This window comes from Vulpes vulpes, chromosome 12, assembly GCF_048418805.1.
Source record: "Vulpes vulpes isolate BD-2025 chromosome 12, VulVul3, whole genome shotgun sequence".
NCBI lineage: Eukaryota > Metazoa > Chordata > Mammalia > Carnivora > Canidae > Vulpes > Vulpes vulpes.
The window spans coordinates 125,372,669-125,396,806 of record NC_132791.1 but is presented as its reverse complement, the minus strand read 5'-3'; the positions used below and the strand labels follow the sequence as shown (position 1 = coordinate 125,396,806).

Here is a 24,138-nt window from a genome sequence, read left to right as displayed (position 1 = left end):
CAGGGTGCATTCTGAATGACACACTTGATGAATGTGTTCTCATTTCAGAAGAATATATACTTAGAAATGCTGCTTTTTAAGACAGTCTTTAAAAATGTTCATCATCTGTAGCCCCTGTGCTGACTTTCAGAGGTCTGATGGTTTTGTAGCTTTCTAAACTTTGATCCTCCTTTTAAACCATTTTGAGGGATCCCTGGGTGGCTCAGCGGTTTGGCGCCTGCCTTTGGCCCAGGGCGCGATCCTGGAGACCCGGGATCGGGTCCCGCGTCGGGCTCCCGGTGCATGGAGCCTGCTTCTCTCCCTCTGCCTTTGTCTCTGCCTCTCTCTCTCTCTGTGACTATAATAAATAAATAAAAATTAAAAAAATAAAAATAAAAAAAAATAAACCATTTTGAATTTCTAGTGTCCTTACTGTAAAAACTCTTTTGTATTATATCTTAAATATAGAACCTGCATAATAGGGATCTTATTTTCCTCCTTTCCCTTGCTTGCATGAATTCTGTGATTGTACTTTCAGATCAGTCACTGATAGGCAACCATCCGAAGTATACACAAAGTGGCGGAAACACTCACAGATTCTCAAAGACAGTGATTTCAGTTTCCAGGAGCCCATCATGGCTCTCCGCACAGTCATTTTGGAAATCCTGATGGAAAAGGAAATGGAGAACTCCCAGAGAGAATGTTTTAGGGACATTCTTACCAAGCACCTTGTAGAACTTTCCATACTGGCCCGAACTGCCAAGAACACTCAGGTAAAAGGATTCAGAACCATGTCGTCTCACCCATGACCTTTCCTTTTATGGCAGAAAATAGAAAGCACGAGTAAAACAGAAATGTCTTGAGAAACAGATTATTATAAAAATACTGTTTCGCATAATTGTTCAAGATTCTCCATTTTGGCATCAGACTTAAGTTTAAGCCTTGGACAGGGTATTTACCTCCTCTAAGCCTGTTTCCTAGTTCTGAAATGAGAATATACCTAACTTATTATATCGGTAACAGTTCAGTGAGTTTATATAGTGTTTATATAGTCTACAGACACACACACATACATATTCTTGTATGTATCTATGTATTTATGGGGAAAACAGACAGTTGTGGGGCTGGAGGAAGCAGATAGAGATGTGCTTAAGATAGTTCTTCCAAAGAGTCATCAATGAATGGTAGTTACTGCTGTCATGATTATTCAGGTAGTAGTAGTAGTAGTAGTAAAAGTATTTATTCTCATGTCATTTTCATTTCAGCTCCCTGAAAGAGCAATATTTCAAATTAAACAGTATAATCCAGCAAGTTGTGGAGTCTCTGAGTGGCAGCTGGAGGAAGCACAAGTATTTTGGGCAAAAAAGGAGCAGAGTCTTGCCCTAAGTATTCTCAAGCAAATGATCAAGAAGTTGGATGCCAGTTGTGCACAGGTTCACTATTTTTTTTTAATTGGCTAAATTAATTACTGTTATAAAAAAGTTACTGTGCTTTAAAATATTTTTAATAAATCCACAGTTTTATGAAAGCCTTGAAATTATTGATCCATGAACAAGAAATTGTAAGAGCCTGGAAAATTAGTATTTGTAAAAGAAGTTTAGAAAATACTCTTTTTTTTTTCTATTTATAATAATTTTATCCATCTTGTGGTAATTTGATTTATCCCAGTATGAAGCTGTTTTGTTTTGTTTTGTTTTGTTTTGTTTTAACTTTATGTAGAATTGGAGAAGGGTGTGTGGGAAATAAACATGAAAGGACTACTAGAGAGTGGTGGGGGGAGAAAGCTACTATAAGTTTGACATAAAAAAATAGAGGAAATGCATGAGAGAACAGACATTAAAAGAAAAGCAAATGGGAATTATTGTCAGTCCACCTACTTAGGACATACAATGTATGATATTTTCTCTAACATTACCTACTGGTTGCTGAAAATGTGTTAGCTTCTGTAGCTCTGTGTCCAGCATATGATGGAAAAGTAGAGGCATTTGCAGGACTTGCGCGGTGTTTAAAGGTGTGCCCACAATGCTGTCCTTCTGACGCATGCTGCTTAGTGACTCTCAGCTTCCTGTGGTTTCTGTACTGGGCACTCGTATGATAATCCTCCATTATCAGAGAGTTTATCACTACACCGAGCACTGATAGCTGACCATATGATGCTTAAATGTTGCCTCACAGATGTAGCCAGAAGGAAGTCTGGGTGCAGTTACCCATGCTCAGCATTAACATTGAACTCTGCGAATTAGGGAGACTAACAGTTCTCATTTCATAGGGTTCTTGAACCTTGAACCTCTTGAAATGAGCTAATATACCCAAAGCCTTTGTGAAGTGCTAGCATATATGAGTGTTCAGTAATTATGAGGTGCTCCAATAGTAATAATAATAATAAGCAGTGGGAGATGATTATTTCATAAAAACTTACATACTTTTAATTATTAAAATAGTGGTATGGTGAAAGCAGATGAGGAAAACTATTTCTAACTTGCTTTTTCCCTGCATGGAAGATACTTTTGTATACTCATTAGGTAATGAATGACTTTTTATGATTCTGCTTTCCGTACACAGAATGATCCCGACCTAAGCCTTCTGTACACAGAGTGTCTGAGGGTTTGTGGCACCTGGTTAGCAGAAACTTGCCTAGAAAACCCTGCAGTGATTATGCAGACCTATCTAGAAAAGGTAAAGTTTTCTAGCAATTTTTGAGAGTTCGCAGCATGAATACACTCAATCTTTTCTTCAGGGCCATGTGCCTTTCAAATGCAAATAAAAGTTAAAAGATTTCATTTTTTGTATATATTATTACTGTGGTAGCTCTGTGTAATTTTTAAGGCAGAATGAAATACAGTGTTAAAAAAGAAGGACCTTGTTTTGAAATAAGCCCAGATATGTCTGCCGTCCACCGCCTCAGCACCAGCTACTCTCTCAACAAGCTGTTTCTAATCATTTCTCCATTTATTTATCTACAAAAAGAGCTGATTAAGGAATATGCACATCAGTCTTTACTATTCCTTTGTAACTCAGCTGCCCTACGTTTAGGGCTAGCACTTCTGTGCCCCAGCCCCTTTCAACCTTCCTGTTGCTCCTTCTGACTCCTTTAGTTTAATTAATTGTGGAAATAGCTAGTGTAGCATGAAAATCTTAATATGACTATCTTTAAATTTTATGGAGCCATTTGTTTTTGTACAATTCTTTAATATATTAGCTGTTCAGGTTATTTCTATGCTGTCAAAGTTGTTTGAAAATTTCAGATACTTAGTATAATTTAGCTTACCAATATGTGTGTGTGTGTATGTGTGTGTGTATATATATATATATATGTGTAAAAAATACCAATACCATTAATGTAAGTAATTTATACATATATATATATACACATATATATATATATGTGTATATATATATATATATAAATTGAACCTTAGAGCGGGTATTTCTTTGATTTGAGTGATTCTTTAGTGCATTTAATTTCTCAATATAATTGTGTTTTCTTCAAGGCAGTGGAAGTTGCTAGAAATTACGATGGAGAAAGCAGTGATGAACTTAGAAATGGAAAAATGAAAGCGTTTCTCTCATTAGCACGGTTCTCAGATACACAGTACCAGAGAATTGAAAACTACATGAAATCATCAGAGTTTGAAAACAAGCAGGCTCTTTTGAAAAGGGCCAAAGAGGAAGTGGGCCTTCTTAGGGAACATAAAATCCAGACCAACAGGTAATGAGAGGTCTACGAGTGATAAGTGACAAGCTACACAGAGATACAGTGACTATATGTAGAGAGGTGTGTGGAACCAGACCGTGAATTCACTTTGTATGATTCCAAGTGCATTGTAGAGTATATGGATATTAGCTTTTTGTTTTGCTTTTTGGATTTGTTGGTATCATAGTTAAAAAGAGATAGGTGTTGAAATTAAATACAGAAGAGTTATCTCTTCCAATGTAATTAAACCCTTCTTCAAACCTGCCTTTGGCCGGTATACAATAGGGAAAATAGAAAATTGAGTAAAGTAGGCATCTTGGGGAGGGTCCGCTCTGTCCCTGTTTGTCTAGAATGGCTTTGGAATTGCACAGACTTTAAGATACTAAAAGTAAATTTGTTCTCTTAGAATTTTTAGAATTTTGCTTCTTTCTCCTGGGATGGTCACCTGATTATTCAGTTCTGTACCATCTGATGGGTTTTGTATTTTCCTTTAATTATCGAATGCAAGATACACAGTAAAGGTTCAGCGGGAGCTGGAGCTGGATGAATGTGCACTCCGTGCACTGAAAGAGGATCGTAAACGTTTCTTATGTAAAGCAGTTGAAAATTACATCAGTTGCTTATTGAGTGGAGAAGGACATGATATGTGGATATTCCGTCTTTGTTCTCTCTGGCTTGAAAATTCCGGAGTTCCTGAAGTCAATGGCATGATGAAGGTGAGTCTTTTTTTGAACCCACTCTTCTGGCCTGTGCTTGAAAAGTTTAGACGTTAAGCCCACTAGTGTCACAGATTTTGTATATTCTTTGTATCACCGGTATTTGGTTCAGTGCTTTACTCATGGGTACTTGAGCTCCAATGACACAGGTTTATGTGGAGGTGAGAACATTTAGTTTAGTCTTTGCCCCTACCTTCTCAGTTACCCCTGGAAAGTACCAGAATGCCAACCTGTGAGATTTGGAAGATGCTTAAAGATGATGGAACCACAGGCAGGTTTTTCCTCCTGCTTTATCTTTTCTGCGATTTTTACAAAAGTGTGAATTACTTTTGTAAATGAAAAAAAAAATTTAGGAAAACATGAAGGCAGTAGTATTTCATGAGTATTTATTAAAATTTTAGATTTTATTGATGATACCTAATGTTAAAGTTATGCTTACAGGATCTACATTGTCAATCAATATGAAACATAAAAGTAAAATGTTTCTTCTCGTTGAAAAGAATAAGACTCATAATAGATATGAGCAATCTCTGCAGCTAGAATGCATAGGGGCTGGTATCCTGTTAGTTTCAGCGTAGGGGATAAAGTTACTCCATTTTATTACACACCAACTTCTCTATAGTCCAGATCACAATAGCCCTCAAATCTACATTTGTCCTCCTTGGATTCCCTGGAATGTAATCAGTGCCAGTGTTCCATTTCTGAATACAGTTTAATTTAGGATCAAATACTGTGACTCACCAATGACTCAACCTAGAATAGCGTTCATCAGGAAGATCCACCTAAAATGCATTTCAAGGGAAAAAAGATAGTGAAGTATTATTAACAAGTAGATGGAGGGCAGCCCAGGTGGCTCAGTAGTTTAGCACCGCCTTCAGCCCAGGGCCTGATCCTGGAGACCCGGGATCAAGTCCCACGTCGGGCTCCCTGCATGGGGCCTGCTTCTCCCTCTGCCTGTGTCTCTGCCTCAGTCTCTGTCTCTCTGTCTCTCATGAATAAATAAATAAAATCTTTTTAAAAAAAAAAACAACCACCGGGATCCCTGGGTGGCGCAGCGGTTTGGCGCCTGCCTTTGGCCCAGGGCGCGATCCTGGAGACCCGGGATCGAATCCCACGTCAGGCTCCGGGTGTATGGAGCCTGCTCCTCCCTCTGCCTGTGTCTCTGCCTCTCTCTCTCTCTCTCTCTCTCTGTATGACTATCATGAATAAAAAAAAAAAAAAAAAACAACCACCAAGTAGATGGTTCTGCTAGTAGCATTATCTTATCTAATTTGCTTATATGTGAGATTTTTTTGAAATACATTATTTCAGGGACGCCTGGGTGGCTCACCGGTTGAGCATCTAACTTTGGTTCAGCGGGATCCCACAGTCCTGGGATCGAGTTCCACATTGGGCTCCCTGCATGGAACCTGCTTCTCCCTCTGCCTGTGTCTCTGCCTCTCTCTCTCTCTGTCTCTCATGAATAAATAAATAAAATCTTTAAAAAAAAAATGAAATAAAAATAAAAAATAAATTTTAAAAAATACATTATTTCTTAGTTTTTTTTTTTTTTTTTTTTTTTTTTAATGGTAGAGAGATGGAATGAAGATTCCATCATACAAATTTTTGCCTCTCATGTACCAGTTGGCTGCCAGAATGGGGACCAAAATGATGGGAGGCCTAGGATTTCATGAAGTCCTCAATAATGTAAGTAAACCTGAAAATCAAAACACAGTTGCTTTCCTTTCATATGTTATATATTACTGTTCCACTCTAGGAAATGAAAATACAAAAATAGTCATTCATATTTATTATGCTTTAAGGGGGTGGAAATAAAAATTTCCTTTTGTCTTGGCTCACCCCGTATAAGTTACTTAGTTTTCCTGTCATTCCTATCCTTCCTTCGTGTCACACACATACTCTACCCACGGCAGTATGTGGTAGAGAAACACTTCTCTTTAATGCCAAATAGAATGAAAAATGTTACGGATTTCCTATTCTTGGTTGGTTGGTTGGTTGCATAAAACTAATTGTTCTTTATTTTCTGACAGCTTATCTCTAGAATTTCAATGGAGCACCCCCATCACACTTTGTTTATTATACTGGCCTTAGCAAATGCAAACAAAGATGAATTTTTGACCAAACCAGAGGCAGCAAGAAGGAGTAGAATAACTAAAAATGCACCTAAACAAAACTCTCAGCTCGATGAGGTATTTGGATTAAATACACATACCTTTTTGAATTGTAGTATTTATATTTTCCTGCAATATTCCTTTCTTAAATCTCAGAGATTCTAAGAATGTGTGTTGCTAACTGTATTCAGTTTTTAAATCCTTTGTTATTCTACTTAAAGCTGGTTCCAAATTCCTGAATATTCTCCAAGCATAGTAGATACCAATACTTTTTTTCCTCACAGCATTGAGCAAAGAAAAAATAGATTTCAAAACACACCCAAGTCCTTTACTATTGATATTATTGAATCTTTGAGTATTTCATTCAGAAGGTGACTATTTTGTTCATTTTTGAGGGATTATAGTCTTTCCAGTGTTTAGATTAGTGCATAAATTTTGCTTTTCCTTTTGTTATAACTCTGAAAAGTTTAAGTGTTGGGTATTTCTTTATGTAATTTTTTTTTTAAATGAACAGGATCGAACAGAGGCTGCAAACAGAATAATCCACACTATCAGAAGTCGGAGACCTCATATGGTCAGAAGTGTGGAAGCACTTTGTGATGCTTACATCATATTAGCAAACTTAGATGCCGCTCAGTGGAAGACTCAGAGAAGTAGGTGTTTGGAAGAATGAGTGTTGCTTTTATGCTGTTTTTCTCTGTATGGATATATTAATTATAGCGCCTAATACGTAATCTCTCTAACTTACATACGTAACATTAATTGCAGACATGAAGGTCCTTAAGATTACAATTCACTCCATGGTCCATAGCTGAATTTTTATCTAGTAACTTCAAAAACCCCTAGTCACTTTTCCTTTAATATATTATATCTATCTGGTAATACGTGATTGCACTAAATTAATGATTTGATTTTTCTGGGGGACTCTTGGTACAAAATACTTTTTGCAGAGAATTGCATAGAGGCAAGTCCATTAAAATAACTGAATAACTGACAGTTTTCAGGGTCAAAGCTTTCTGAAAATGATGTTGGTTACTCACTGTGCAAATGCAAGGTCTTAAGAATGACAAGCCTTTATCATTTCCTCCATACGTGTTAGAATGCCTTGCATGTAATCCTTTGCTCTTCTTGCTGTGCTGTTCAAATAATTATCAGGTGCTGTAATATTTGGTTATGTGCATGTACTTATAAGTCTCTCTGCCCATATTTTAACAATTGTATTCCTTTTTCTGATCAGAATCAGGTCTTTGCATTTAAATTCTTAATACTTGAAAATAAGAATGAGTGTTTTCATCATATTCCTCTAAGCCAACAAAACACTTTGATCGTCACTTCCTTTGATTACATTTAATAGTAATATGGCGGGAATAAATTATCTATGTGCTGTGCAGACTCTTGTGTGATTATCATAAGGTGTTCAGCCTGGGCTTATGCAAGATCATGTGTAAGCCAAGGTCAAGTGTAAGGTCACTTGTAAGCCATGTCGGCCATTGTCCTGCTCTGGCCCTGAACTACATTGTGTCTCAAGCCCCAGGTCTTCATTTCTGGGTCGAAGCCTGAACTGCAGATCAGCCAAGGTTTGGGGTCTGTGTTATCTGCTAAGTTCTTTTGCTTTAACTTCAGAGCTGTTCCTCAGCTTGTAGTTGTCACCAGAACCTCTTTCTTTTCTATATAGAAGGCATCAATATCCCAGCAGACCAGCCAATTACTAAACTGAAGAATTTAGAAGATGTTGTTGTTCCAACTATGGAAATTAAGGTAATTTACTATTAACCATCTTGACTTTATTACTGAACTAAATTCCTCTTAATTGGGTTAACCATTTGAAATAGGGCAAAAGTGGTTTAAAAATTGGCACTTCCATTTGTTTCAGCCTATAGTTTCTCCATAGACTTCCTTTACCTAAGCCTTCAAACACTTACAGAACTCTCCTGCTTTCTTTTCTTGTTCCATCAGTTTCACACCTCCCATCTTCCTTGGGAAGGTCTGTAGACTCACCTTCATTGGCCAAAAGAAGAAAAGATTCTTTGTGCTTATGCTAAGATTAATTTTTAACTTGGCAAGAAAGTCCCTAAATGCTTTATATTTTAAAAAGTCTGTGTGTTAGAATGTATTGACTGTCATGTATTATCCTATCAAGTAACACAGAATGTGTTACAGTATTAAATTAACTGTAATAGGGGATCCCAGGGGCTCAGCAGTTTGGCGCCTGCCTTTGGCCCTGGGTGCGATCCTGGAGTCCCAGGATCGAGTCCCGCATCGGGCTCCCGACGTGGAGCCTGCTTCTCCCTCTGTGTCTCTGCCTCTCTCTCTCTCTCTCTCTCTCTATGTCTATCATAAATAGATAAATAAATAAATCTTAAAAAAAATTTAAAAAAAATAAATTAACTGTAATATAGGTAATACTTTTAGCTATGCTGTGGTGATATTTTATTGCTAGAAATGCCACATTAGTAAAGATGTGTATAATAATAGAGGTTATAGTGTAGTAATGGACTGTTCACTCTAGAGAACACACTGCTGGGCACCAGAGGGGAGGAGGGTGGGAGGAAGGGGAAAACAGGTGATGGGGATGAAGGAGCACACCTGTCGTGAGGAGCACCAGGTGATGCATGGAAGTGCTGAATCACTGTATTGTACATCTGAAACTAATAACTATGTTTATTAACTGGAATTAAAATAAAACCTTTTTTTTAATAATAAATTTATTTTTTGTTGGTGTTCAATTTACCAACATACAGAATAACACCCAGTGCTCATCCCGTCAAGTGCCCCCCTCAGTGCCTATCACCCATTCACCCCCACCCCCGCCCTCCTCCCCTTCCACCACCCCTAGTTCGTTTCCCAGAGTTAGGAGTCTTTATGTTCTGTCTCCCTTTCTGATATTTCCCACACATTTCTTCTCCCAAAATAAAAACTTAAAAAATTTAAAAACAAAGATCATTTGACTACATTCTTAGTATACGTAGTTGTTTGATTCAAAATGAACTTCAGGGCAGCCCAGGTGGCTCAGCGGTTTAGCACCGCCTTCAGCCCAGGGCCTGATCCTGGAGACCCAGGATCCAGTCCCACGTCAGACTCCCTGCATGGAGCCTGCTTCTCCCTCTGCCTGTCTCCGCCTCTCTCTCTCTCTGTGTCTTTCATGAATAAATAAATAAATCTTAAAAAAAAAATGTAGCTTCGTCATATGGATTAACTAATACCTTTCCAGCTACACTGGCAAAGGTATTAGCAGTTCAGCCTAGCAGACCACCCTGTACACTTTTCTAAACTTTACCTCACGTGTTTTTGTGAGACATTTGCTGTTTCTCAGAGGACTTAACATAGACAAAGTCAGTGGTGAGACCTGAAACCAGGTTCTTTAGAAGCTTTTTGGCAACACTGTTCTAACACCGTGCGCCCCAGGGTCAGTGAGATGCTTAGGGAGTTGACTTGTGTGACTTGATAAACCTTTCCAGTGTTGAATTTTGTTTCTTTCATTTAAACAGGAAGTAGATTATCACTTGAGCTCTTAACCTGCAGTACACTGTCATACATCCCTCTATTTAATATTAAAATTGGTGTGTATATTTCATTATTCTTTAAAAGCACATAGTACACCTGGCCTATTCTCTCATTTATATGTTTTATTAGGTGGACCCCACAGGAGAATACAGAAATCTGGTGACTGTACAGTCATTTAAAGCAGAATTTCGTTTAGCAGGAGGTCTAAATTTACCGAAAATAATAGACTGTTTGGGGTCTGATGGCAAGGAAAGGAGACAGCTCGTCAAGGTGAGGCTCCCTCCAGTAATGCAGTCCCTGGTGGCTTAGTGGAAAAAGTCAAAGCAAAACTGTAATTGATACTTACATCCTGCTTTGAGCCTTTTTTTTTTCTTTTCTTTTTTATTTATTTTATTTTTGAGCCTTTATTTCTCTTCTCAAAAATTGCTAGTGAGGAAAACTTATAGGACATAGATATATTATTTTCTAGAAGCCGATTGCTTTTCCTAAATTTTGTGTGTCTCTGGAAGGCCATCTTTCTAACAGTTGATTGAAGTAGAACGTACAGATAATGAAGAGGTTGAGAAGCAGCTTGTTAAGGAAACCATTAGGTGCTGTTGCTTAGTTCCTGGAAGAGCTCAGGCTCAAGGCTCTTGCTTGGGCAGTCCTGAGGGCGGTGCTGTACACCCACCCTCTCACCTACCCCACCCCACCTCACTGCTGTGGAAGGCATCGGCAAGGGGCTGGTGGTCCCCTTAGTCTGCTCCCCAGCTCTCTGGGCTGCCAAGAGATAGTGCAGAGAGAACAGTGCCCTGCACCCCCCGAGCAGGAGCTCCAGTTAGCCCAGTGACAGAAGTGGCAAGGGTGGGGGAGCATCTTTCCCGGTTGGTCCGGCCTGCCCAGTGGTACAGCTCATTCTGAGTGAGGGAATAGCATTAGGTCTTAGTTATTAAAGAGACTGTGAGGATGTGCAGATTGACTGCTGAGTGCCCTTTCGTAGTCCTCATGTGGCTGGCTGCATGATTTTGTAATAAAGTGGATGATGCCCACTGATACATGCTGTGATCACTCCGAAGGGCCGTGATGACCTGCGACAAGACGCTGTCATGCAGCAGGTTTTCCAGTTGTGTAACACGTTACTGCAGAGGAACACAGAGACCAGGAAGAGGAAGCTGACTATCTGCACGTACAAGGTGATGACTTTCTGCTTCTGCTCCTCCATATGATGCCATTATGTAGACTAGGGCTCAAGCCAGTGTTTGCTGTGGGAGTACACACTTGAGACTTTGTGGGCCATGCAAGTTCTGTGTGGCAGAGTCACTGGAAAAATAACATGTTGTGGATGGTGGCTCAAGGGTCCTGGTTCATTTGCCCTTGGGCCATCTTCCCTGCTAATAATGAACCCTGTTTTTCCCTTAAGTTAGTCTATAAAAGCAGTCTTTTGTCAGATCACATACATAATTTGGAAGGGCTGGTTCCTGACAAGATGAGTGAGTTATGTAGAGGTCTGAGGCTCAGCAAGCTTAAAGTAGAACTTTTAATTAATACCTCCACTGCCCGCCCACCCCCCATTCTCCCGCCAAACCCCAAACCAAGAACAACTGCTCTTGCACAGATCAGCAGATGCCTCAACCTTTACCCAGTTGCTCAGTCCAAAATCAGGAGGCGGTCTTTTCTTTTGGCTTTTACTACTATGGGAAATTTCAAACATAAACAGAAGTATGTAGAATAACGTAATGAATTCCCTTGTCACCCAGTTCCAGTGGTGCTCACTCACGGATAAATTTGTTTCATTTCTGCTTCCCCCTGTCCCCTCCCCTCCAATATTATTTTGAAACAAAATGTCCATTTATTTCACTGTATAGTTGTATAAGAAAACAAAACAGAACCACAGTACTGTCCCCACTGCTAAGAGTTAACAGTAATTCCTAAACACCATGTAGCAATATCAGCAAACCTTTGATCTCCCCTCTCTCTGCCTCTCTCAGATCTCACATCTGTTCCATCAGCAAGTCCCTGCTGGTCTGCTGTCCGTCGAGTCACAGTTGCGCCACCTCTGCCGTGCCTGCCCCGCAGTCACGTCTCTTCCATGATGCCTTGCTAACTCCTTCCTTCTTCCCTGGGCCCACCACAGCTCGTTTTATGCACAGCAGCTAGGATGATCTATTTACGAGATCTGAGATGGAATAAATCTGTCCTTTTCCTGTTCTGAATTCGGATGACTTGACTTATCCATGAATGAAAGTGCTTTGCCCCTGCTGCTCTCGCAGCTGTGTCTGCTGCTCTCCCGCACCGCCTTCTTGTGATCAATGCTCAGTTATCTCCCTGCTGTGCACTGCTCACCAGGTTTGCCTGCTGTGGCTGATATACGATTTTGTTTCATTCAGCTCAGGGTCTCCTTACTCCCCAGGCCTGGAATAGTCTTCCCTCAGACCCTGCACTCCCTCCTGTACTTCATTTGATTTCTCCCCATGTCCCCTCCTCAAAGAGACCTTCTCTGACCACATCTCTCACTTTTTAAATTTTATTTATTTATTTTTTAAAGATTATTTATTTACTCATGAGAGACACAGAGACACAGGCAGAGGGAGAAGCAGGTTCCCTGCAAGGAGGCTGATGCAGGACTCTATCCCAGGACCCCGGGATCGCAACCTGAGCCAAAGGCAGATGCTCAACCACTGAACCACTCAGGCGCCCCTCTTACTCACTTTTTTAGATGCCTGTTTTATTCTATTAAACACATAATAGACTCTCAACATAGTTAATAAATTAATGAAAGGCCTCCTTAGGACACAAGACGCAAAACAGTTCAGCATATTTGAGTATGTTAAAATAAAAAATTTATAGAATTAGATTCTAGAAAGATAAGTGACCAACTAAGGAAAATTAGTTTTTAATAATAATACTAGTAACAACAAAGGATTATTATAATATTAATAACAAGGGATTTCTATATGGAATGTATAAATAGCTCTCACAGACCAGTTATAAAAAGACTAATATGTCAGTAGAAAATGGGTAAAGGAAACAGACAACTCAAGAAGAAAATATTTGAATGGCCAGTGAGCCCATTAAATTTTGCTGAGCATCACTGAGCATCTGAAAATATGGATTGAAACCACAGTGAGGGGATCCCTGGGTGGCTCAGCGGTTTAGCACCTGCCTTTGGCCCAGGGCGTGATCCTGGAGTCCTGGGATTGAGTCCCACATCGGACTCCCTGCATGGAGCCTGCTTCTCCCTCTGCCTGTGTCTCTGCCTCTCTCTCTCTCTCTCTTTCTGTGTCTCTCATGAGTAAATAAATAAAATCTTTAAAAAAGAAACCACAGTGAGATACTGTTATGTACTTCACAGATTGGCACAATACTAGGTGCTAAATCAGCATAAGCACTTTGGATGGTTATTTGACAATATCTGGTTGATTAAAGAGAAGATGCACATACCCTGTGACCCAGGTATTGAGTTCCTGGGTGTATACATGCCCTCAAGAAAATGAGATACATTCACTGGTCCACTAGTTTTCATAGCAGTAAAGGGAAATCCACAAAGAAGTAAGTCTTAGTTAATATGCAGGTTGCATAACGTGGGTAATTATGGTATTCTTATACAATATATGGTTGTTAAATGATTTAGGGTTACATATACAATGCACCTAATGGTAAAATAGTGTTGAATGAGAAAAAAAAACCAATTGCAGAGGCATTCACTGAGTTTAACAGTCTCTTATTTAAAAGTTTACCACTATTTATGTATATATTGCCTTGAAATAAAAATATACCAAATAAATATATGAACATGCTCAGGTTAGCAGTCATCCTAATTGTGGGGAAAACTTCACAAATGCAGCCAGGAAGGATCACAAAGGAAGCTTCATCTCTTAACAGCAAATGGGAGAAAAATCTTACATTTGATAAAGCTTTTTAGTGGGTGAGAGGATGTTTGTTTATATCATTTTCTCTGCTTTATGTTTATATATATGCCATAATTTTTAATTTTTCCAGTAAGATTGGCTCATTTTATGTTCAGGAATACATTTCCTCTTGGTGTAGCTAACAAGACTCTGAAGCAAGAATACAGTTACTTAACAAAGTATATTAGTATTAAGACTATATTCATTATTTTCCAAAGTGAAGTTTTTCAGATTGTTTGAAATTAAAAGCATAAGGAAAGCTGGTAATTCATCTGCTAAATGGAGGAAACTGGCTCAATGAGATGATGCTGAAAACCATAGCAGGGCCTACCTCTCAGGGAATTACTGAGATGGAGCAGAGCAGGTCCTCAAAAGTCTCAGCCACAGGCTATCTTATTCTTGGAGCCTATGTGTATTTTCTGTTGCTGAACTCCCCTCGACACAGAAATAGCAAGACAATTGAAAGAGCTGCTCTCCACTGACTGGTAGTTGAGCAGTCATCCCATGCTCTTGGATATGCTTCCAGTAATCAAAAGGTATCTCCTCTGATGCAGGTGGTTCCACTTTCTCAGCGAAGCGGGGTTCTCGAATGGTGCACGGGAACCGTCCCTATTGGTGAGTTTCTTGTCAACAACGAGAATGGTGCTCATAAGAGATACAGGCCAAAGGACTTGAGTGCCCTTCACTGCCAGAAGAAAATGATGGTGAGTGACACTCAGAAATATAAGTTATTCCAAAATTATGTGCCAGCTGCTACAGCTGACAGCTATCAAATGTTAAGAGTACACGATGCTTCAGCTTCATCAGCTGATGATCCTAAGAAAGCTCACTCTCCAGCATGAAAGTGTGTGTGATACAGGAAGGTTTTTAAACTATATAAAGTACCAACTCTTGTCTGACAAGAGGTTTAACATTTGGTGGAATGTTAGTTTCCTTCCAGTCTGGGGTAAGCTAATTTAAACAAAACACTAACTAAAACCAAAAAACAGATAATGAAATATATATATATCTTTAAAGATTGTATTTATTCATGAGAGACAGAGAGAGAGAGAGAGAGAGAGAGAGAGAGGCAGAGACACAAACAGAGGGAGAAGCAGGCTCCATGCAGGGACCTGATGTGGGATTCGATCCCGGGACTCCAGGATCACACCCTGGGCTGAAGGCAGGCGTCCAACTGCTGAGCCACCCAGGGATCCCTGAAATAATTTTTATATAAAACTAGTAGACCTTTTAAGACCTTGGCCACATTATGCTGGCCATGTGGCCTGACATTGACCAGACATGTCCTTTCTCCCAGGCACTGTGCTGACACTTCACAAATGTTAGGACTAGTCATCATCATACCTACCCCTTTTTACCCTCTCACTTTAAAATGTAAGGAAGTTCAGAAATTTAACTTACCCAGGTTAATGAGCTAATGGTGGAGCAAGGATTTGAATCTTCTCGTCCAACCCTAAGATCCATTGCTTTCCCTCTTATTGTGTTTTCTGTTATGTATGTTTTTAAATGAGTAGTAAGCTGCCACTGGCATTGTGATGGGTGGGATGCTGTCCTGGGTACCAGGGGAATTCTACCGTTGATGGGCAGGAGTGGAGTCGGATTCAGAAGGCTTCATAGGCAGTGGCTGTTGAGCCAAGATTACTGATTGAGTCAGGTTTCTAAGCAGGAGGAGCATGGAAGCAAAGGGAAGGAGGCATGGATAGGCAGAGAAAGCAGGAGGAAGAGATAAAGGAGACTGGAGCAGTAGTTGTTATAACAAAATGGAGGGTGGAACCCTAAGAACTTTGTACTTTGTCCTGTAGGCTGTGCCAAACTCTTGGGAAGGATAGTGACACCAGATTTGCATTTTAGAGAAAGAACTTATAGCACTGTGGGCTACCATTTTGAGAAGCTGACTCGAGGCGTGACACGGGGGCCCTGAATTAAGACTAATCCAAGTAGGAATGGAGAAGGAGGGGTATATACCAGAAATATGAAGGAGGCAGAACTGATAGGATTTGGTTGCTGATTAGAAGGGGGGTTGGGAGAAAAAAGTAATCAGTTATGCCCAGTTTTTGGGTGGTGGGGTGGATGGAGAGGCTCTTCACTGTGTAGAAGAGAGGAGGTGGTGGAGGCTTGCTGAGGGTGAGAAGGTAAAGCGTTTGGACGTGATCCAAGTGAAGATGCTGAGTGGGCAGTCAGAGAAGCTGGAGCTTAATAAAGATATGTGACCTGGAGGCAAGGATGTGGGGTCATCACATGGGTGGGGGTTGAGCCCACTGAGGTAGAAGAGCTTTGCTGCAGGAAAGTCTTACCTGGTGAGAAGATATCAGAGGATGGATCTGAGACACGTCAGTGACTTCACCATCCTGCAGCAATTTTTCCATTCTTCTTGCTTCTCTGTGTCCTGTTGTGCCCTGGTGCTGAGCAACCTCCTTAGCCCATCTGGAGCCACCTCTGACTGTTCTGTGTTTACTTCCACACAGATTACAGAATCATTCAGGTTAGAACTGAATTAAAACAGTCCCTGGCACTGTGCCTCCTCCTCTGAGATTCACGGTTTCCCTGACCAGACTCTTAGCTTCCTGGGGGTGAATGGTACCTCACTCACCTGTTGCCTCTGCTGCATCTGTCGTACTATTTTCTGTTTACAAACTCTCAGTAGATGTTAAAGTAGTTGAACACAATATTGAGAAAATTTTATATTTGATCTTTTTAAAGGATGTACAAAAAAAGTCTTTTGAAGAGAAATATGAAACTTTCATGGATATCTGCCAAAAATTTCAGCCAGTTTTCCGTTACTTCTGCATGGAAAAATTCTTGGACCCAGCTGTTTGGTTTGAGAAGCGACTGGCTTATACTCGCAGTGTGGCCACTTCCTCGATTGGTAATCTTCTTGTCCATTTTAGCTGGTGTGCCCCTGGCTGCTTCCTGGGGGTGATGGTGCTGATGGAGCTGGTCAGCCAGACCACCCTCCTCGTTCCATCATCACGCTTTGTGTTCCTCCTGACCCTCGGCTCATAAGTGTAGCTCTTCCGAGCTTTTGCAGGACAGAATTCTCCAAAGAGAGAAGTCCGGCTCTTCTTTATTCAGTAGTGAACATGGTATATTTTCAATCTTCCTTCCATCTATTATTTTCTGAGATCGTCTTTGGGAAATCATAAAACTCACAATAGCTATATTTAACTCCTTTAATTATTGTTGTTTAGCACAGAATCTCTGTTATCACCCAATGACTGAATCTTTTTAATAGAATTTTGTATTTGGATTAAAAATCATGATCTGCACTGAAATATGCAGTGCATAATACATATTTTGACCTTGTTTTTTTAGTTGGTAAAGACTGGAATAGCTTGACAGGGCAATTAGCAAAATCCTAGAGTATAAAAACTAATTTGAACACCAGAGATTTTCTAATCTATTGATTTTTTAATTAATAAAGACCATCCCTCCATCTCTTAGGTAGCATACCCCAGAAAGGCAGGGTGTGTATATTCTGAACAAGTTCTAGGTAATTACAAAACGCTCTTCTTTGTAGAATCATTGAGAATCACTAATCTGATTCAACAAATTGAGTTTTTAAATAAGAAAGTCGGCCCAATTAATGACCAAGCTGGCCAGGTACATAGGTGTCCTCACTCCCTCCCTCTCTACTGTTTTTTCTGTCATACCACATGGTGTTTTCCATTAGGTCAGAAGTACTCAGGTATACCACATCTATCTTAAAAACAGAAATGCAGTTTTTCCTGGACATATACCTGATGAAATGAATTAATGATTAATTTATGTTAAGTATAATTCATTTAGCAGAAGAAAGTTTCACTGAAAAATGAAGAACTTACCCATAGTCTTCTCAATTTAAAAGTGTACTTAATAAAATAGTTGAGTGCATATAATGCCCTGCTTTGACCCTTCTCAATAATAGGTCTCAACTTTAACCACAGTAATTTTCAAAGTACAAATATTTTTAAGTGCATATTTATTAGTAAGGGGGAAGTTTTTTTAGCACATCATCTAGGATTTGTAAAATGCATACTAATGAAAACAGCTGGTAAGATTTGACTTAAAGTGGCAAGTTGTGTACATATTATCCTTTAAGCTGAATAGCCTACGCTGCTTAAAAATCATGTTGTCAGTGGTCTTAGTAGAAATTATGGCTAAATGCTTTCTAGAAATAGATGATACCAGTGATTTCAGGTTGGTTTATTATTTTCCCCAGTTGGTTACATACTTGGACTTGGTGATCGACATGTACAGAATATCTTGATAAATGAGCAGTCTGCAGAACTTGTACATATAGATTTGGGTAAGTAATAAAATATTAGAGATGCATCTGTATTCTATTTATTAAATATTTGGTCTTAAGAAATTATATTTGCCCCCAGAATGTTATGGAGACAAATAGAACAAAGTAATAAATGTTTAAAAAAAAAAAGCATAAACACATGCTGGAGGGAGTAGCTAACTCTGCCAAGATAATGAGTGAAACTTACTACAACAGGTGACATTTAAGCTGGTTCTTCAGGAAAGGAAAGATAATCCAGACAGGAGAGAGAGCAAATATGAAATGGGGAATAATGAAGATGTAACATACAGGAATGGCAAGACATTAGATGTGGCCGGAGTGAAGGTGCCTGTAGTTGAGTAGCTGGTGAGGTAGCTTGGTACAAACAAGACTGTAAAAAGCCAGGTTAAGACTTTTAACTTTAATCTCTTAAACAAGGGGAAGTAAAGTAAATGCAGATATATTTAAGTAGGACACAACTATTATTTAATTACTGGAAAAATAATTTGGGGAGCAGTACTGGCAGTAGAAAGACCAGTTAGGACCAGCATAATAGTTCAGACAAGAAAGGATGATGATTTGGATCAAAGCTGTAGAGGTGAGGAGATGGGATGTGGGGGATATTTCATAGGAACCTGCACCAAGGGTGTCCGACGTGGCAACAGCAGGAGAAGGGACTCCAGATAACTGACATTTCTAGCTAAGGAACACAGCAGGTTTTGTGAAGAACCAAAAAGCAGTAAGTTTACATTTGCACAGCGGTTTTAGGTATTAATGGGACTTCCAGGTATAAAGGGCAATTTAATATACAGGAAGGCAAAGAGGTTGAGCAAATGGTAGAGCTGTAGAACCTTCCACTAATAGATTTCAGTTGAGGTCACTAGACAGGAGGAGGTTCTGATCTTCTCTGTAATCCTTGATAAAGAGGACTAAGGTTAGAATCCTAAGGAATGCAAGCTTTGAAAAGCCTGAGTCAGAAAATAAAAGATTGAGGAATAAGCAACAAGTCATGGGAACGAGGAGGCAGGGATATCTTGGAAGGCAGAGGAGGAAAATTTTTCATGAAGAAGTGCTCAGTAGTGTCTGATATGGCAGGTCAGATAAGAGCAACACTGAAAACAGGGCTTTGAATTTAATAGTTAATCAGTGTTAGCAGTCTAGGAAGTAATTTGGATAGAATGGAGGAAGTGAGATTGTGGAAAGGTAGGGACTGAACAGAGGTTGGGATGTGCAGACCAAGAACATGCAGCTTTTTGCAAGAGGTTTAGAAGGACGGGAGAGACATTCGCTGTAGAGATGGGGAGACATGCTTGAACATTTTGTTTTGAGGGGTTTTTTTATTTGCTTTTTTTAAGGTGAGAGAAATGTGAACATATTCTATATTGATAAGCTAGAGGAGTGAGACAGAGATCTGGAAATAGCTAGGGAAGTCCTAAAGCAGAGGGGATACACGGAGGGTGCTTTAGCTTTTCCACTGAGAGGAGGAAGTCTTGAGCTCGAGGGGAAAGAATTGGAGGGAAATTACATCTGCTGTTGTTTTAAATGGGAAAATGAAAGTATGCTTGCTGAACCTCAGAGGGATGATACCTGGTCTTGGGAGAAGAGTACAGTGTCAACTGGCCTCCATGGAGGTGAGACCAAGAGCCAAGTGGAGAGATGAACAAAACGGCGTATCGCACAGTCCACGGGGTGCTTGCCTGCTGTGAGGACCTGTATTTGCAGGGGAGCCAGTAGTGTTTTCCACACCTTCCCCTAGCATCCCTGGAGTCTCAGCTGCGGATTGGAATGGTGCAGTGTGGAGGCCAGGGGTGAAGGGGATGGGAGGTAGTAGCGAGAGGGACCAAACCTGAGTGGAGTAGAGAAAGAAGAGAGGCTGACGAACTAGAAATCTCAATGAGTTTGAAGACTCTTCAATAAAAATAAGGAGGTAGAAGAAGAGATTTCAGTTAGAATGTGGAATTTAAGATTTCTAAAAAGGGTACAGTCTTAGGAAATTATAAGTTCTGTAGTATAATCTATATAAGTTGTTTGCTGAGAAAGGAAGATTGATTTTCATTAGAATAGAGAAGATTATTATATGGCTTTCCCCAGAATGAGTTCAGTTATAAAAAGTTATAAAAGAGTAGTGATGGCTGGAAGCACAAGGTGGGTGGGGGCAGTAGGCCTCAGGAGGGTTGTGGGTGGCTCTAAATGGGGCAGCGTGAGGGATCCTTGTGATGATGGATCAGTGTCCGTGTCCTGGCTATGAGGCTGTTCTGTATAGTTTTGCAAGATGTTACCATTGGGGGAAAATGAATAAAGAGTATATGGGATATTTTGTATTTTATGTGTTGTTATCTTACAACTGCATATGACTGTAGTTATCTCAGAATAAAGAGTTTCACTTAAAAAATTTTATTAATATGTAGCCAATGTATATATATTTAAATACATATAAATTAAGATTATATGCATATTTGGCATTTTAAATCCTACCCATAACTATTTCATTTTTAAAAATTACCCTTTAATCTAGAACTTCTCTAATTATGTGTTGAAGTAGTTATACTTTTTAGAGTTGAGGAGCATCTCCTAGACAGTGGCAGAGCAGAAACACAATGAACTGCTGTGAGTTCTGGGCCGTGGGGGAGGACAGTTTGCTGTAGTGCCTCCTAACCTTGCTGTACTGTTTACTTTAGGAGTTGCTTTTGAACAGGGTAAAATCCTCCCTACTCCTGAAACAGTTCCTTTTAGGCTCACCAGAGATATTGTGGATGGGATGGGCATTACTGGTGTTGAAGGCGTCTTCAGAAGGTAAGCGTTTAAAAGTGTTGAAAGCAGGTGGTTTTTCATGTCAAAATTGTTTGGATTATTGATTTCTATAGATGATAAAATTCACTGCTAAATTACCTCCCAGTGATTTATGGGTAGTAAGGAAAACCCTGGGGTAAAGACAGTAATAGTTTCCCCTTCTCCAAACCGTCTGTAACCTCACCCTCTAGAGCATCCATAGCTGTCCTTCCCAGCACCCTCTGGAAGCAGCTTGCCTCTACGTTAATGCCTCTGCCCTGCGAACTCTCTTTATTGCTTGGAACTCCTCCAGGTGTCAATTGTCGGGCATATAATCTACACTAAAGGAGTGTATGATGGACCAGTTTCTGCTAAAAGCACTTCGCAGTTGTGTCTAGTTTTCCCAGCATTGGTCCATGTGCTCAGCTTTTAATAGAGTAGATTCTAGGCAAAGTGAACTAACTATTACCACAATCAATGACTGAAGTGTTTCATAGTAGTACCATGTTATTCTTCTAAATGCTTAGCATACATTCACATAGATACTTATATTCCTTTCAAAAACATTTATTGAAACCACAGTCTGCCCAGTACTACCCAGTACTACTGTGCTCTTTGAGATGTTAATTTGGGAATTATTAACAAGAGTAGTCTCGGCACAGTATACATGAATATGTTAGAAACATAACAAAATCCATATTTTGTGTTCGTAGATGCTGTGAGAAAACCATGGAGGTTATGAGAAGCTCTCAGGAAACCCTGTTAACCATTGTGGAGGTAAAGTGTATTATAAGGAAGTCCTTATTTCTCTGTCATTAGATTGTGTGTGTTGTTAGGATATCACTGATTTGGGTAGCCCTGGTGGCTCAGCGGTTTAGTGCTGCTTTCAGCCCGGGCATGATCCTGGAGACCCAGGATCGAGTCCCATGTCGGGCTCCCTGCATGGAGCCTGCTTCTCCCTCTGCCTGTGTCTCTGCCTCTTTCTCTGTGTGTGTGTGAGTCATGAATAAATAAATAAGTCTTAAAAAAAAGGGGGGTGGATATCACTGATTTGAGGATTTAATGTGGTGGGACAATGCTGGGCAGCCGGAGGGAGGAGGGTATGCACATTGGTCAATAGTGGTTGAGAAACGACTCCAGTCCTCAAGTTTCCAGGCATTTTATAGTATTATAAGTCATCTCTAATGCTTAATTCACAAATCAGCACTTTGACATATTAGCTCTTTCCTGTGGCATTACCTGCTTTCAGAATGGTTTCCATTAGGGTGTTGAGAGAAATCAGGAAGTTATATCTCCTTTGCCTCTGCCCCAGGTTCAGAACATTTTATCACAGCTTCATGTGGGTCAGGCAGAAGGAGAAGGAGGAACACCAGATTTCCAGTCCTGAATGACATTAGCTCTACCCAGGGGAGAATTCTGTATGTACAGCAGTGATTTAGCACCCTGGTAAAGAGTATGTGGGGCAAGAGACCAGTAGTGTTTCCTCCACAGGGAAATGTCAGAGGTGGAGCACAGGTGAGCCTCCCTCACAGTCTTTAGCCTTTATTCCTTTAACCTGGTGCTGCTGTACCGGCTGTACTTTAATATCACTGTACAGCTTGTAAGAAATTCTGATGCTGACCATATTCAAACCATACTTCTGGGGATGGGGCAGGACCGTTTGTGATTTTTTTTTTTTTAAAGCTATTGACATCTAATGGGTGGAGGCCAGAGATGTATCCTGTAGTGCATAGGACAATCCCTGCCCAAAAGTGTTAGTAGTGCCGGGGCCAAGAAACCCTGCTGTAGCTTAACCAGTCTCTGTTCCTTTATTGTTTTCATTCAGCCACTTCTGTTCTGATAGTAAGACTAATGTCCATTTTTTAAAGTACTCTGGTTCTTCCTTGATTTCAAAATTTGCAAATATGACTCCTCTAAACAGAAGCCCTAGGGTTTAGAATAATTTGTGTTGTTTCTCTGCTGAAATCCTTCTAATTATAGAAGCCTCCATTCCTTTTCATTATTTGATTAATAAGATGTACCTCCCTGTGGGTTCAAACTGAAGCAACCATCAGCCTCATATGGACTGCTATATGCAGACCCTGCCTGCAAACCAAATGGTAACCACAAATCCAAAACCATTAATAGACATGCAAAGAATAAAGAGAAAGGAGTTCAAGTGTATCACTAAAGAAAGCCAGCAATCCATGAAAGAGAGAAAAGAAAGGGTCAGAGAAAAACCACAAAATAACCATAAAACAAGTAACAAAATGTCAATAAATACATAACTATCAATAATTACTTTGAATGTAAATGGACTACATATTCCAATCAAAGGACAGGGTGATGGAATGGACAAAAAGACAAGACCTATCCATATGCTGTATACAGGAGACTCATCTCAGACCCAAAGACACCTGCAGATCGAAAGTGAGGGAATGGAGAACCATCTGCCATGCTAATGGATGTCAAAAGAAAGCTGGAGTAGGAATACTTAGACAAAATAGACTTTAAAACAAAGACTGTAATAATAAACACACGATATAATAATAATGGGGACAGTCCAACATGAAGATACAACAATTGTAAACATTTATGCCTGCGACACTGGAGGAGCCAGATACATAAAACAGTTAATAACAAATGTAAGGAACCAATCAATAGTAATACAATAATAGTGGGAGACTTTAACCCCCATCTTACTTTGATGGACCAATCTTTCAAACAGAAAATCAGCAAGGAAACAGTGGCTTTGCATAACCAACTGGACCAGATGGACTTAATAGATATATTCAAAACATTCCACCTTAAAATACTAGAATCCACACGGAACATTCTTCAGAATAGATCACACAACAAGTCTCACCAAATTCAAAAGGATTGAGGTCATCCTGTGCATCTTTTCTGACCACAATGATATGAAACGAGAAGTCAACCAAAAGAAAAAATCTGGAAAAGACCACAAATACATGAGGGTTAAATAACATACTACAAAAAAAAAAAAAATACTACCAAACATTGAATGAGTCAACCAAGAAATCAACCAAGATATCAAAAAGTACATGGAAACAAATAAAAATGAAAACACAGTGGTCCAAAATCTTGTGATGCAGCAAAAGCAGTTTTAAGAGGGAAGTTTTTAGCAATACAGGCCTACCTCAAGAAGCAAGAAAAATCCCAAATAACCTAACCTTACACCTAAAAGAACTAGAAAAAGTACATACAAAACCCATAC

General features: G+C 39.7%; 1 protein-coding gene across 3 annotated transcripts in view; it reads left to right on the top strand.

The window, feature by feature from the left end:
- The window catches only part of ATM (ATM serine/threonine kinase), a 119,411-nt gene that overhangs the window by 90,149 nt on the left and 5,124 nt on the right, over positions 1–24,138 (top strand). For all 3 annotated transcript variants that reach the window (XM_072729896.1, XM_072729897.1, XM_026006789.2), the window contains 16 exons: positions 518–752; positions 1,245–1,412; positions 2,542–2,655; positions 3,471–3,688; positions 4,182–4,389; positions 5,962–6,075; positions 6,420–6,578; positions 7,015–7,153; positions 8,176–8,258; positions 10,134–10,274; positions 11,060–11,176; positions 14,446–14,595; positions 16,592–16,757; positions 18,090–18,176; positions 20,834–20,948; positions 21,638–21,701. In XM_072729896.1, coding sequence (XP_072585997.1) covers positions 518–752; positions 1,245–1,412; positions 2,542–2,655; positions 3,471–3,688; positions 4,182–4,389; positions 5,962–6,075; positions 6,420–6,578; positions 7,015–7,153; positions 8,176–8,258; positions 10,134–10,274; positions 11,060–11,176; positions 14,446–14,595; positions 16,592–16,757; positions 18,090–18,176; positions 20,834–20,948; positions 21,638–21,701 — 2,278 coding nt within the window. The remainder of the gene's footprint in view (positions 1–517; positions 753–1,244; positions 1,413–2,541; positions 2,656–3,470; positions 3,689–4,181; positions 4,390–5,961; positions 6,076–6,419; positions 6,579–7,014; positions 7,154–8,175; positions 8,259–10,133; positions 10,275–11,059; positions 11,177–14,445; positions 14,596–16,591; positions 16,758–18,089; positions 18,177–20,833; positions 20,949–21,637; positions 21,702–24,138) is intronic.